Source organism: Excalfactoria chinensis, chromosome 6 (assembly GCF_039878825.1).
Source record: "Excalfactoria chinensis isolate bCotChi1 chromosome 6, bCotChi1.hap2, whole genome shotgun sequence".
NCBI classification, from domain to species: Eukaryota; Metazoa; Chordata; class Aves; order Galliformes; family Phasianidae; genus Excalfactoria; species Excalfactoria chinensis.
In genome coordinates, this window is record NC_092830.1 from 12,470,968 (window position 1) to 12,485,789 (window position 14,822).

Sequence of the window (14,822 nt, forward strand, 5' to 3'; positions counted from 1 at the left end):
GTGCATCTTTGGGAGCTGAGTAGCAGCAGTGTGATGCTTGAGGGGCGCAGGGCAGCCTGGCTGCAGCAAGGGGCTGCTCGGCCATTGCCACCAGGAGGAGCAACTGGTGCTGGAGCCACTTGTCTTTTTCTGTGTGCCATCCCAAGGGCCCAGGAGCCCGTGCTCCCCTTTCCTACCATCCTCCTGTATCTCCATTTCACGTTTCACCTCTTGCCCACTTTGCTGCCAGCTCTGCCCAGTGTCTGTACCAATGTCACTCCACTTCCCTCAGCAGCTCTCGGTGGATCATTCATGCCACTGTAGGCAAGACACACGCCTGGCCATCCCTTGCAGAGATGCAGTTCTTCCATCCGTATAGGCCTGCCCACCAAATGACAGAAGGCAAGGCTCACCTCAGCCCCTGTGCCCAATGCCTCGGCCCAGTGGTGAGGGAGGGTCATCGTGTCTACCAGTAAGGATAAAGAAAGGACAGGATGGGAAGGGCATAATAGGCTCAAAACGCAGTATAAAAATAGTAAAGGAAACAGTTTGTGCCTAATTTGAAACCCACTGATCTCCATGGTGATTGCAACAAATGTGTGCTGTGCTCGGCTGTTTTGTGGATACAAAGGTTAGAAATAGGAGCATATACACCAGGTCACAAGACTGGAGGAAAAGAGAAGTAAAAGGGCTGGCACCTTCCCATCCACTGAGGGGCCGCGTGAAGGTCCCCAGGGGATACAGGGAATAGGCTCACGAACAGCCATTGGGTTGGGGTGTCTGCCTTCCTGGCGCATCTCCGGAAAAACCAGGCTTTATGAACTACCTTGAATCTTATATTTCAGCTGTGCTGTGCTGTGGAGAGTCTGTTGGGCTGTGGCTTCGGACAGAAATAGCACAGTAAAAGAACTTCAGAAAGGAGGCAGTAAACGTGAAACCTTAGATAAATAATAGGACTAATATACTTGCCACAGTAAATAATAGTACTGCAACTCCCCAAAGGTCTTGAGTGACATTGTCTCAAACTAATTCCTTATGTGAAATAGAAGCCTGAGATAAAATTTCTGCCTTAAGTTACAGATATTTGAGACAAGAGGGAAAAGGGAGTACATTAATCCTTACCAAAGAAGAAATTCCTGTTCATGGTAGCCTGGAATACTCTCATGTGATGAGTCAGAAAATTCATATTGTTCACGTCTGCAGAGGTCAGACATGAACCATACAAATTGTTCATGGCCCCTGAGCTTGGTGTGCAAACGAGTCAGATGGCATTTGCTAACAGACCCCTCTGCTGGGGCTGTGGGTATGGAGAGCCTCAGACTGCAGGAGGTCCGTGGGAGCTTCTCCTCTTAAAACAAGGATTTCAGAGGGAAAAGAACTACACTTTTGAAACCCTTAGTCATAATGAAAAGATCTCCAGAGGCAGCTGATGAAGACATTTGCGTGTGTGTTACACTGCACCAAGATTTAGTTTCTTGAGTAAATATTGACCGGTTTGACCTTTGCTTCTCCTTAGTCAATATTTATCTCTTGGGACAATGAATCTTCATATTCACCTCTGCTGAAGCCCAGATCTACTTAATGGTGTACTTGGAAATCTCTGAGAGGTGCTGGTTTGTCTTGAAGATACTTTATCTGTTTAGAATTAGATATACAGAAGCTTTGGCCATTCGTGTCGCCCTGTCAGGTTTCCTAAACAAAGCTAAGTCGGGTCACGTCTGGGCAGGAGGCTTCTAGGAAAAACCCAGATCGCTGCAGTCAGCATGGGCTGACGTTCTGTTGTTGGAAGTGGGATGAGGATTGCTGCGTGATGTGAAAGCCCCTCCAGATGCTGTCGGGAGGAGAGGACTGACTGAGATGAGTCCATAAAATTCTTGCTGTGTATTTCATGAGGCAATGAACTGAAGTATTTGAGCTTTCTGAACCTTGCGCAGCCTTCCAGGAGCCTAATCCTGATAAACATGTGTGGGGACTGTGCGGGATGGAGGGGATGGAGCCCTTCCAGGTCTGTGCTTCCGTGACTGTGGCAATGGGAAGGGCGGTACGTCCCTGTACCTGGCGGTACAAACCCAACTGTTGTCTTCTCAGAGGCTTGCTTTGCCTTTTCCCCGATTATATGTTTTAAATTGCCATATGTAGGTCTTGCGATATTTCATTCTCATCAAATTAGGAAGAGAAAGCCTGATAATTAACTTAGGATATATAGCAACCGAAGCAATGTTTGTCATTTTTACTGTGCAATCAGTCACTGATATTACAGGTGGCCTGTGAGGCTCCGCACCAAATCGGGCTTGTTCCTGTAATCTTGTAACTATCGGAGGTATTTGTTTGGGGAAAGGGCATTGAGAAAGAGGAGAATTTTCAAATTGCACAATTGCAGCTGGAAATAAACAGCGCGGGCAACGTCACGCGTGTCTAAAGAGCGTGCTGCCCAGTTTTATAGTAACAGTATTTTAAGAATGCTGACGGTACGCAGGAAAGCAGTGAATAATTCCTATTGCAAAACCCCGTCGGTTTGGTACAGTCAGAACGCTGAGGCTTAATCGGCCTGGATTGCTGGGAGGAAAACAGGACATTAAGGGGGGAAAAAAAACAACCCGGGCTGCTGAAGCAGGAGTGATTTATCAAAGCAGCATTCGAATAAAATGAGGGCTTGGCATCCTGACTTGGGATAGGCTGCAAAACGCATTTCTGTTTTCGTGAAGGTTTTTTTTTGTTCCTGATGTGCCTGATGGACTTGTTTTAGTGCCGGGGTTATTTACATTGCAGGGATGGGCCTCTATTATGCAGGAAATTGTCCAAGCCCCTACAGCTGTATTTTAAATTGAAATGATTTTTTTTTTTTTTATGAAGTGATTGTGCAGACTTAATTTAGTAATCTATTATTAAATTTATAGTTCCAGGCCGTATAAAGCCTTTATATAGAACGAAAACGGGCGCATACAAAGATCTACGCTATATATACACCTGGTTCCGTATAGTAAATCTCCGACATATGTTGTCCATTTCCAGAAACAAATAAACCGCCGCTTTTGAAAACTCGGCTTCGTTTCCATATTAGGTTATGCGCGGGTCCCGGTGCCCGCAGCTCCGCGCCGGGCTCGCTGCGCTGCCGCTGCCGCCTATTTTTAGCCATGAATGAACGCGGCGGGGCGGCGGGCGGGGAGCCGAGCGGCGCCGAGCGGGGCCGAGCCCAGCCGGACGGGCTGGCGGGCGGGCGACGCTAGAGGGCAATGACGGCTGCGCTCGGGCCGCAGCAGCCCCACAGCCACGGTGAGGGGCTCCTCGCCCCGCCGGCTCCGTACGCGTCGCCCCCAGCTTCCGCCGCAGCGGGTAACCGGCCAAATAGAGCTGTTCCGAGGGAAAGTACGGCGGGGCGGCTCGGAAGGCTGCTTTTGCCCAAATAAGGCTATATTGTAGACCCCGGCTCTTCGATAGCGATCAGCTGCTGGTCGGGGCCCGGTCGGTGCCGCACCGTGTCGGGGCCATGCCCTGTGCTGACGGGTCACTTGACCTTCTGGCTGGGTTTTCTGTGTGTTGGAGGTGGGATCGCTTCTGCACGTGTCGGTGCAGTTACACCAAGTTCCCAGGCTTGCGCTCATTGAACGTGGCCAAACAGTGCTACCAGCAGGACGTTATAACCACCGGCTTCCATCCCCTGGTGGCCATGGAGATGCGCCTTTTGTTAGCACAAAGTTACCAGAGTTACCACCACCACCCCTTACTGGAGGAAGGTGCCCGCTTTCCCTTAGCCCAGCATGGTGGGCAGCGGCCCAGCCCAGCCTGCCCCAGCAACTGGCCCTCCCACAGGAGGTGGCAGCTCCAGGAGGTGTGTGGGAGCGAGGATGGGACTCAGCCCAGGCATGGTGCACTGGAGTGAGTGCGGTGTCAGGGAGGAAGGGCGCTCTGCAGTTGCTGCTTGTCACTTTGCTAGCATCTTCAGGTGGGCTGGTTATGTTTAACTGGTTATGATTACAGTGCAATGATTAAGTGGGATTCTTGCTCTTAAAAAAAGAAAAAAGTGATACTGATCTCTGATATAAGCCACTACAAATGAGAAATGCAAGAGATTTGAATAATATATTTGTAATTTTCATGTTTTGTGCTTCTACGTGATCATAGTTTCCTACTTGCTGTTGTCATTCCCCAAAACAAGCTCTCTGGAAACCATCCATTTTATGCTTACTGTCTGAATTTCTGCCTGTTTGGAATCACCCCAGTGCCCACCCTCCACCAGGCAGTTACCCATCTTATCTGCCTATCTACATGGACGTGATCGGCTGCACAGCCATTGTATTGCCGAGGTATGTAGGTCACGTCTCCATTGGGTACTGCTGACTCTGCTAGACAGCAATTTAACAAACGCTCGCTTTTGCAGGAGAGAAAGGGAAATATTGCTAGGGAAGCCTTCTTAACGTTTGCTGTGAGCTTTTATTTGCCATCTATTTTCTAATGCGCTCTAATGGGAAGTCTACTCTGTGTTCTGCTGAGTTGTGATGAGATTGGCTGACTTGCATGGGTTTGCTTTGCACTTTCCCTTCTCGCTACTGTTTTTGTACTGCTTTTGTCTTGTCTATTACACAGTCTGTTTGTACCTTCTCAACTCTTCCCTCTCTTTGTTGTTGTTTTTTTTCCCCCCCTTTTTTTTTCTAACCCAGACTTGCATAGTGTTGGGAAGCTCCTCCAGAAGCCAAGTCCCCCACATGCCAGTCACAGCCTCCCAGCGTGATCTCTAGGGTAGGGACCTTAACCACCACAGGTTTCTGAGGTACTGCAGACCTTGAGGAACCAAGGCTGGCCCCACGTTGCTGCCTGAGCACAGTGTTTCATCCTCAATCACACGGAGTTGTTCTGGCCCACAAGTTCAATGCTTAGCACCACCTCAACCTCAGAGACCTGAATAGCCCCTGTGAGGTCACCGGAGGTCTTGGCACGCTCCCAGTCTTTACAAGTTAGGCTTGTGCTTTGCTGAATCAAGGCTGTAGCGGTTCAAGCTCCTTGTCCTGAACAGTACAGTACTCTACTGTTTGAGTTCCGATATTTTGGGAGTTTCTCACCAAAAGAACCCTGAGTCATCCGATCTGGTATGAACCAAATAGTGGCTCATCAGCCAAAATTACCAGTGAATGCTTTCATCCAGTCCACCATCTTTTTTCTAACGGAGAAGAGAAGCAGCTGTTGGAGTGGGGAGCACAGCCAGACAGCTGGGCTCTGGCTCCTGCAGCCAGCTCAGCTCCCGCAGCATCAGGCAGCTGTCCCAGCAGCGCTGGGTTCTGGCCAGGGTCGGCACCCGGCTTCAGCCCTCTGTGTGCCCGGGTCTCTTCTGCTGTGCCTGCCGGCACATGGCTGGCTCAAGCCTTCCTGGAAGGTCTGACAGTTGAATGTGTGCATGCCTGGTGCATTGTCTTCAGCTCTTGTATATGTCAATGCCAGTGCCTTGGTGCGCTTCACTGCGCCTCATGCTTGCTGAGTACCTGCCTTTATCCCCTTCAAGGTACTTGTATTACCTGATGAAGTCACTTCTCAGTCATGTCGCTGAAACACAGCACAGGCTGAGCTGCTTGAGCTAGCTCCAGGAGGCAGGCTTTGTGCCGTAACATCTCCTACCATGGCACGCTGGCCTGCATTTTGGGGTAGCCTGTGAAGTGCCAGCTGGGGCTGAGCTCCCGGGTTTATGGTGGAGTGGTGCTAGGCAGAGTTGGTTATGTTTGGCTTGGTTTTCCCACTGACTTGCTTGTGTGAATTACCTCGTGTTAGCATTGTGCCAGGCCTGGCTGGTGTCGTGGTGAATGTTACTGTCAGGGATCTCATATTTATTTCACTGAAGAAAATGCTGAACATCGTCAAGTCTAACAGCAACCCCTCTGGAATCTTACCAGGAATATTTTCCTTTGTTAGAAATTCCCCACTGATGCCTGTGTTTAGATCTATCGCTTAGCCAGTTTCTAATCTATTTAATATTTGCTTGAGTAAAATTATATGGTGTTATTTTTTAATCAAGTGTGTTATCTAACATGAAATCAACAGCCCTGCCAAAGTGCAGGTGAGTTCCCTGCATGCTGCTAGTTTCTCTAATCAAGTTTGCAGTTTGAAAGTATAAAATAAGGTGCTTTGTTTGTTTTCTTTTTTGTTGTTTTAAGATCTGGTTTATGTAAAACCGAGTCAATTGACTCGCTTTAATTATATTCTTCTGCAAGCATATCATCTGGCTTCTCTGCAAATATGGAACAAATATTTACCAAACACCTCTGCCTCTTTTTGAATCATTAATAACAATTCTGTCATCTGTAGCCAGTAATAGGCCTGCCCTGGATTTTATTTCAATTATTGTTATTTTGATTTGCTCTGAGGACAACTTGCAGCTCACACATTTGTCAGGCATAGATTTTTCTCTAAAATCTTCATCTCCCCTCTTCAATTTCCTCTACTCCGTAGCAGCTAATATATGCATAAATTTTGGCAAAGAAATGCACCCTTTTCTGTTTTTTTTTAAACCCAAATTAATCAGCGGGACAAAACAAAGCCCTTACAGCAGAAGTCTTAATTAACTTCCAGCCATGCTGCAATAAAGAAAACAAGACCAAGCCTCATCCTGAATCCTGTCACTGCCTTCCATGGAAACTAAACATATTTCGGTTTGGACACAATTAACCAACCTGATATTTGCAATGCCTCTAACTGCTCTATTCCAAACAACACCGCTCTGCCCTCTAATCCCTGAAAAATACCACCTTGTTGCTTTTTTTTGAGAGATTGTCTGGTCAGGAGGGGGGTCAAAACAACAGTCTGCAGCACGTCATATTGTCTCCACATTAATCCACACAAGGAAGTGTCTGTTTCAGTTATTTCCAAATGAGGAATGTTTTCTTTAGAGAGGTAGCAAATTGATTTTCCCCACATGGAGCATGGGCTATCTCATTTCCAAAACAAAACTTCCAGGAATGGCTCCACAAGCCCTCCCTTTCGGCACGTGGATTAGAAAGCAGCATGGATACTCCATGCTTCTCTTACGGTTGTTTGCTGTGTTTCCAGGTCAAGTCTGACATGTTTGGTGATAAATCTACAAAGCGTATCAATTGTAGAAAGGAATAAATAAGTGTTTGTGTTTAGAAAAGGCTTAGAAAAATTGGGTTTATATTCAAATTGCTGTATGAACAGCTTGAGTAGGCAAGAGGTGTGTGTTTGCGGGGCCTTTATAGGACAAGGATGTTAGCTGTTGGTAGGTGCTCTTCTCTTGCTGCCATGGATGTGCTTTGGAGGGAGTTTCTCCATATTCAATTGATAGTGTTGTTTTCTAAACAAAGGTCTAGCCTGTCTGATCCTTCACTTTATTTTCCAGCCACTGTAATTTTTGACTCTTTGATGCATCACCAGGTTGTTTGCAGCTTGTGTCTCCCACCAGCTGTTCCCCGTACCTGGGCTATTCATGCTTCAGGCCCTCTGACTTGGACTCAGTTTCCAGGAAGCAGGAGCTTTTCCCTAAACTTTGAGGGGTGAAAGGGAAAGGAATGAAACATGAGGTCCTGAAATCAAGATGCAGAAAAGGGCTGGAGGTGAAGAAAACAGTGGCAGAGGAGATGAAGAAATCCAGGAATCGGCTGAGACTCCAGAGCAGTATGGGAGATTAAGTAGCCTTTGAGCAGTTTTGGAGGTTGTGCTTAAATCTAGCAGTCCGTATTTTTGAACTTTTAGATATTGCAGAATGCCAGAAGCCCCTAGAGGGGTAAGTGTTAAAGCCATTAAAACTGTTAACTTTCTGTTCATTTTAAAAGGTGCAACGTGCAAGTATGTTTTTCAGGGAAAAGCTAATTTTTGCCAGGCTGCTCTGGGGAAGTCCTCATCAACCAGCTTTTTGCCACCTGCCAGCACACATGGTTGGTTCATGGATGGTCTGGAGTTTTGTGGCCCTTCTTCTGACCTTGACTTTGATGGCCAGGCTTCTCTGCATGGCACCTCCTCCTTCTGTTCGGCACTCAAATCACGACTAGTTCTGTGATCTGACACTGCTGTTTCCACCTGCCTGAGTGGGAAAGTCTCCTAGTCTGTTCTGTATCTACTGATGGTTTTGCAGCTGAAAGGGGAGAGAGAGAAGAGAGTGAGAGCTGCAAGATATTTGAAGGACTGGCACAGTGCAAAGGGATTCTGCAAGGACACTGTCTGCTGGGTGTCCTGCACCTCGTACAAGGAGAGGAAGTGAGGCTATTGATTAGAATGTGCACTGCAGGTAGTCACTGGTGAGCACGCTTCTCTTCTGTATCCAGTATCGCAATGCATCCCTGTTCATTAACTTCTTGCACCCTCCAGTTCTCTACCATAATCTTTGCTCTGTGATTGGCTCTCCACAGCACCTGCATCCGACATGCATAGGGCTGATCTGATTGTACAGCCCACCGTATATGCGTACCCACATCTTTCCCTGGCACTTTGCTGATGACTGTGAACAGTTTTGCAAGCTCATTTTCTTTCACTCTGTCATACTCTTGAAACTGTGAAAAATAGTTGTGCTCCTTCCCTTTGTCTTTCCACAGGAGAGGAATGTGGTCACAAAAACAGTGGCTGCCAGAATCTGGTTGGCAGTGTAAGCCCTTAAGGCCGTTAGCAATGCTGAGCAGCTATCCTGGTAAACTCCTCAGCAAAATACAGTGACCCTTTCCACTCCCTTTTTTCTCTCACTTTCGAAGTGTTTCTGAGAAATGGGAGTATCAGCAAACAAGAATCAAAAGTCATGTCTGGGAATAGTCATTCAAGTCAGAGAGACCTGGAAAAGGTGAGAACTTTGATCCTAGCTGTTACGACTGCATAGATGTTCTCTGGAGTAAGTAATGTGTAGTGAGCAAGAAAAAGGTACATGCTTTAGGCATGAGTACAGGGCTGTTTACTTACATGGTTTGCTGAGCAGCCAGCAAGGTCCAAGGTTATTTTGGACTCAGCATGAGTAAGTGATCCAGGTATGACAAATGAGGTAATGCATTCCAAGCTCATTAAAGCCTCTTGGCTACACCACCACTTTTGACAGAGTGCCAACATAGCTTGACCTCAGCTATGTGGAGGCCACTGTTTTTTTAACACCCTCCCTATAACAACACATCTTTAACATCAGTCAAAATTTGTGTATCTAGAGAAGAGTCTTATGGAGAAGACTGAACTCATTTGACTTCCAGTGGAAAATCAGATGCCTGAAAAGGATAGCTCTATTGGAACTAACCTGCTGGGTTACCCCAAGACCACGGTCACTGTCACTTGACTTACTTGCGCATCCCAGGATGTCCATGCATGCATGGTATTTCACGTGCTCAGCGTGGACATGGCTCAAGTATGGCTGACTTGATAACAGGAAAGATGGTGTCTTCACCTGCATCTACCTGAGGATGCAAGTGGAAAGAAAAACTAATGTATTTACTGGCTTTTTATGATGGTTTATGCTCTTCCACCTTAGGTGCTGTTCAGTCCCAGCTGAGCTTGGCAGCTGCCACAGATCTCATTCTCTGCCTTTCTAGAGCTTGGCATCCCATGTTTGACCCAGAGCTGGGAGTTGTGCTAGTCGGGGAGGCTTGGTAATGCTCCTGTTTCCTGCATTGCCATAAGCTGTTCCCTCTTCTCTTTTTTCCTGCCCAACTACCATGTCCTGCTCAGTTAACATTTCATGGCTTTCCCACATCCCTTCCTGTCATACAGCAAGCAGCAGTTTGTGTGGCTTGTGGTCAGTACCAGTTCCCAGACAGCACCCAGGACCCTTTCAGACACAGAAGAAGAAACAACATTCCTGTCCCTGGCAGGTTCCTATAAACAATTTTCTTTTCCCTGAGTTGGCAGTAAGATGTGTTGTAGAACAGGAAGAGTGGTTAAGATATGGTTGTCATCATGGCTCATGTAACTGATGATATTCACGGCATACCCATTTCACGCACTTTCACTTAATGAGCGCACAAGTCTTTTACCAAATAATAGCTGAAAAACAAAGCCCAGTGCACGAGCATGCTGGTTAATGACCACACGGCTGGTTCTTTGTTGAACCTTGTATTTGTGTTGTGGGGACAACAGTGCGGTGGGCCCTGAGCTGCAGGCTTGTGGAGTGCCACCAGCCTGGTGTGCTGCTCAGGGAAGGAGAGCAACCTACTGACACAGAGCGGGCATCAGAGGTGTGCAACATGGTCAGTGAGCTTCTCCGGGGGCTCTGCAGCACTATGGGCATTCTCTCCTGCTCTGTTGGTTTGGCTGTGTTTTGTCTGGTCATACCTGGGGTATTTGCCAGGGCTGGCAGTGAAGTGGCTTTCCGTCCTGTGCTCTGGATTGCTCTCTCGCCTACAGATTTTGCGAGGAAGATAACTTGATGCTTGCTGCCATTTTCCACGTGAGCCTGCCTTTTGGGATGGCTGGCAAGTGCGGGATGAGCTCAGATCATCTCTGGAGTTTTTTCCTTTGCGAGATGCATCAGGAAGCACAAAGAAAGAAAAGCAAAGAAAATCACAAATTGGCAAAAGGGAACATGTTGTCAGATGTGCAGGAAGAAAAGTACAGCGTTGGAACTGGGAGCGCATTGTCTCCCTTGTAGGCCTGTTCCAGGCATTTACACTGAAGGAGTGACAAAGAAATGCAAACATTTTTCTGTACTTATTTATTCATTTTTTTACATTAGTTCTCATTGCTTTAGTTCTCACCTTCTGGGAACGTACAAGTTATCAGTTCTCACTGGCATAAGTGCTTTCAGAAAGTGAATTTGAAAGCCATATGCACAAACATGTAAAGAAGTTGAGTTGTTACAGATGTTCTCAGGTATTCCTGCCAGAAGTCCCTCTCCAACAAGAAAGGAGGAGAAGCCAGTACATGTTCACTTTGCTGTCCGGTCCGTGTTGAACCTGCGGTGCTATCAGGAATGCTGGTTGGGACTAAGCCACAGCGTGTTCATAAGGGTGCTTTAAGAGCATTAGGAATAAGAAATTGAGGAAATCTGCAGCGTGCTCATGAATATGTCATAAATGAAACAAAAACAGGAAAAAATTAAAACAAGTGTGTGCCTTGTTGAGAGTTATTCGTTCAATCCTTGTCAGATTTCCTTGCTCAAGAGAACAAAATGCATCAGACTGAAATATAAATAATCTTCGAATAATGCATCTATTTAGAATGATTTAGGGAGCAAATGTTAATGGATTTGTTTCAAGTGTGAGTGGAGCTATTGCAAATGTTTCCTTTGATGGGGCAGTGGCAAGGGCTTTCCCTTCTGGCACTGGCTCCCATGGCAGTTTCTGGTGCTGGTGCCCCTGGTGCGGCCTGCTGATGTGAGGCATGGTGCTGTGGGTGCAGAGCACAGCAGCACGGTGCTGAGGGGCCAGAGGAGGCTTCATTGCAAACAGTGTTTGTATCCACACTCGGTGTACCTGGAATTTGGTAACAAATGCCTTTCTGCTTCTAGAGCTTTCAGCAAAGCATGAGGAGTGCCTTCTAGTGTGGTATAGCACAGTGCCAAAACTCAGCACAGGTGTGTTGGGAAAACATTGAGCCTTGAACTGGTTTCTTTAGTTAAAAAAAAGAAAAAAAAGGGAAGAAAGAAAAGGTAATCTTTGTCCACGTGCATTTGGCCCATGCTATAGCACCTCTGTGCTTCAGTGCTGAGGCTGGGTGGTGTCGGGGCCCATCCATGTAGCACATGGAGGAAGAGCAGCGAGCACTGGTACCATTGGCGTGGCCTGGGTGTGGGCAGCACGTGGCAGCCTGCACCCTGAGCCCCCAGGCCCTGGTGTGACTCAGGGCACAGCGATGGCACGGCTAGGGCAGGATGCAGCCCAGCGTGGTGGTGCTCATGGGGACAGATAGAAATGGGGCAGGTGTTTGTCGACCGCAAAGGGTAATCAGTGCTTTATCTCTTTGTTTGATTCTGCTTGCTAGCCTCAGATGACATTTTCCAAATTGCTTTCTGCGGTACTTTTCAGTAAGCAGAATGTGCTTGGCTGCAGATAGACGGAGATGTTTCTGAAGGACGATAAAGGCGTTTTTGTACATACACAAATGGGGACTTGCACAAGTCCGCGTACCTGCACTCACTGTGCTGGTGCTGGGGAAGGAGGAGGACGTGTCCGTGGGACTTCTGGTCTTAAACCCGTGGCTTCTGTTTTTCTCCAGCAGACCAAATAGGACACTGTTATTTGAACTATAAAATCAAATTAGCACCCTTTATTGTGTTTGCAAACTAATTAAAATGTAAAATGTCCTGAAACCACTGACTTACTGTGTGACAAATGTAAGATTAGAAACAATTAGAAGGCACTCAAGAGGTTTGTGGTGTTTAGATTTCTGACATTGTTCTAATCATCCCTTTAAGTAATGAAAACAATGGTTACCTAGAAATTAAAGGTTTAAGGGAAATTATCTTCTTCAGTACAGTCATTAGTTAATGATTGTTTATCATTTTCAGTGTTGCCAGAGTAGTCGGAGGCTGATTTCTAAATCCGAAAGCAGGCAGGACACGTAATAATGAGCAAACATCTGCTTCATCTCCTATTTCTAGATGTGATCATAATTTATATCATAATATCGTTATTGAAAGATGAGTCTGGTATTTTTTACGAAGATCCATTTCCCACAGCGTGGCCAGGATTTAGTCACTGTGTTATTTCAGAGCCGTTTTATCTTAAGAATTGGACAAAACTGAAAGTGATTCATGTTAATTTATACGTGTGGTATGTAACCCTTATGAAACAATCAATCACTTATTTCAGTACTTGTCAACTTGTAGAGCTAGTTATGTTTTTTGATCCGTTTCAGGACTCGGGGGTAATTTTATTTCTTTTTAAACTTTTTTAGAGGAACTTTGACAAGAATGACAGAGTATATAAACATTTCTGGGAGCTGTAAGGAATTTTAATATTGCAGAACATTTCTAAAAACAGATGTTTCCCAAAGTTGGAAGTAGTAGTCAGTACTTTTACTTGAAGATTAACAATAATAAATGCAGCAGCTCATTAATGCAAAGTTACCTATTAATATTCTACTTTGTTCTTTTTTGTACCGTGGAGAAATATTTGTGCTTTCTCTCCGAGTCCTTCAGAGACCAGTGTTTGACTTTGTATTAATTAGTTATGTGAAAGTAGAATAGATTAGCCTTGGGGAATATGATATAGAAATGTATAGTGTGTCAAGATGTAACCCGTGGAGGACGGGAATCTCATAATAAGCATTTACTGTAGACAGATGTGTACATTTCTGTGACTGATTGTGGTGGAATTATTTATGATGCTTTCAGCTGTTAAGAATCCAGTATAAGACAGTGTACTCAAATTGTTCTCCATTAATTTTCAGCGCCAAATCTTAAAGGCAGACCACGCAAAAAGAAGCCTTGCCCACAGAGAAGAGATTCATTAAATGGCATTAAGGATTCCAACAATAATTCTGAAAGCAAAGCTGTTGCCAAGGTAAATCACTTAATAATATTCCTTTCAGTACATTCTCCTTTTTTAGGTACGGCCCTGCCTTTGTTTCCCAGCGTGTTGTTTCCAAATTAGAATGTAATTCATTTTCTTGGGGAGATAAATGTGATTTTTTTCAACAGTTTTATTCTTTACTTTAAATCTCGGCTGTGTTGGAAGTTACCGGTACCTATAATCGCCTAACAACCTAATGCTATCAGCTTGTTGGTAACTGGTAGTGTTTAAGCTTTCTTGGCACCCGCTGTTAGTTTTCACATTCTGTGACACACAAACATAGTTTGTGACAGTATCTTCAAATTAAAAATAAACCAGGGAGCAGCTCACCCTGTTACAATGCACTTCTAAATATAAATTCGAAGATAAACAGAGTATGAAACAAGAGCTGCTTAAATAATGGTTTCTAAGAAGCACGCACAAATGAGATTACCCTGATGCTAAGATCTTGACTTTAAAAAAGGGGCCGGGGGGGGTTGTGGGGTGAAGAAATTCAGTACAAATGCTAAAAAAAAAGGAAAAAAAAAGGACAGATTTTGTACTACTTCATGTTGAGCTGCATATTCATTCCTGGGTCTGTTTTAAAGAGTATTCTTTATTTGCTGCAGTGCCTAGCCCATGCTGAAAGTAAAAATTGGATCCTTGCTTTGTGTTTATAGGCATATCTCTTAGTTACTTGTGGGTTTGTGTCTTTAACGTAAAATTAGTTAAAAATGGAGTTTTTATAGTGTAATTTGGGTCCTATTTTCTCTGTTGTACGTGTGGTTTTAAATAGGAATTTGATTTTCTCTTAAAATAAAAGCAGCACAAATGGCTCCTTTCAAGATGATTTAATTTGAAACCGTAAGATGCAGAGATGGAAAATTACTTAGAGCAATACTTCTTGATTTGTATCTCTGTCAGAACTTTGTCACTGTGATACTTTTGAGCCCCTGCTAACCGTATTTGCATAGCCTGAATGTTTCGACCAACTCCTTGTGAGTCCATTGTTTCACTAAATTAGATGGATGTGTATCTGGAAAATGCTCCCATTGTTGTGACCATCTCTTTAGGAAATACAGTGAATCTATAGATCCATTTACTATCGTATTGTTACAGGCAGTGAATGTCCTGGGAGATTAGGAGGTTAAAGAGGTCAAGTGGAAGTGTTCTGCTCTGGGTTTCTCATAGGAAGGCAAATTAAATTCCACCTCCTCCTCCTCCCTAGGAGTTCGGTTAAAATTGTGCCTTCTGTTGATGACGATAAAAGAGGCTGAAGTTCATGATGAAGCTCTGCCCTTAAGTCACTGTTTCTCTTCTCTTTGTGCCCTATTGTGCTCAGTTGGAGGCTGTACTATCGTGTTAGACAGGCGTGGTAAAAGGTGATGGAGCCTGGTGTGCTGAGTTGCAGGGTCCTGCCAGATGCTATGGAGTTTGTCTGAATGTTTT

At 45.3% G+C, this 14,822-nt stretch overlaps 1 protein-coding gene across 5 annotated transcripts in view; it reads left to right on the forward strand.

Annotated features, from left to right (window-relative positions):
* ARID5B (AT-rich interaction domain 5B) overlaps positions 1–14,822 on the forward strand; it is a 136,281-nt gene that overhangs the window by 85,249 nt on the left and 36,210 nt on the right. For all 5 annotated transcript variants that reach the window (XM_072340396.1, XM_072340400.1, XM_072340397.1 and 2 more), the window contains one exon: positions 13,273–13,385. In XM_072340396.1, coding sequence (XP_072196497.1) covers positions 13,273–13,385 — 113 coding nt within the window. The remainder of the gene's footprint in view (positions 1–13,272; positions 13,386–14,822) is intronic.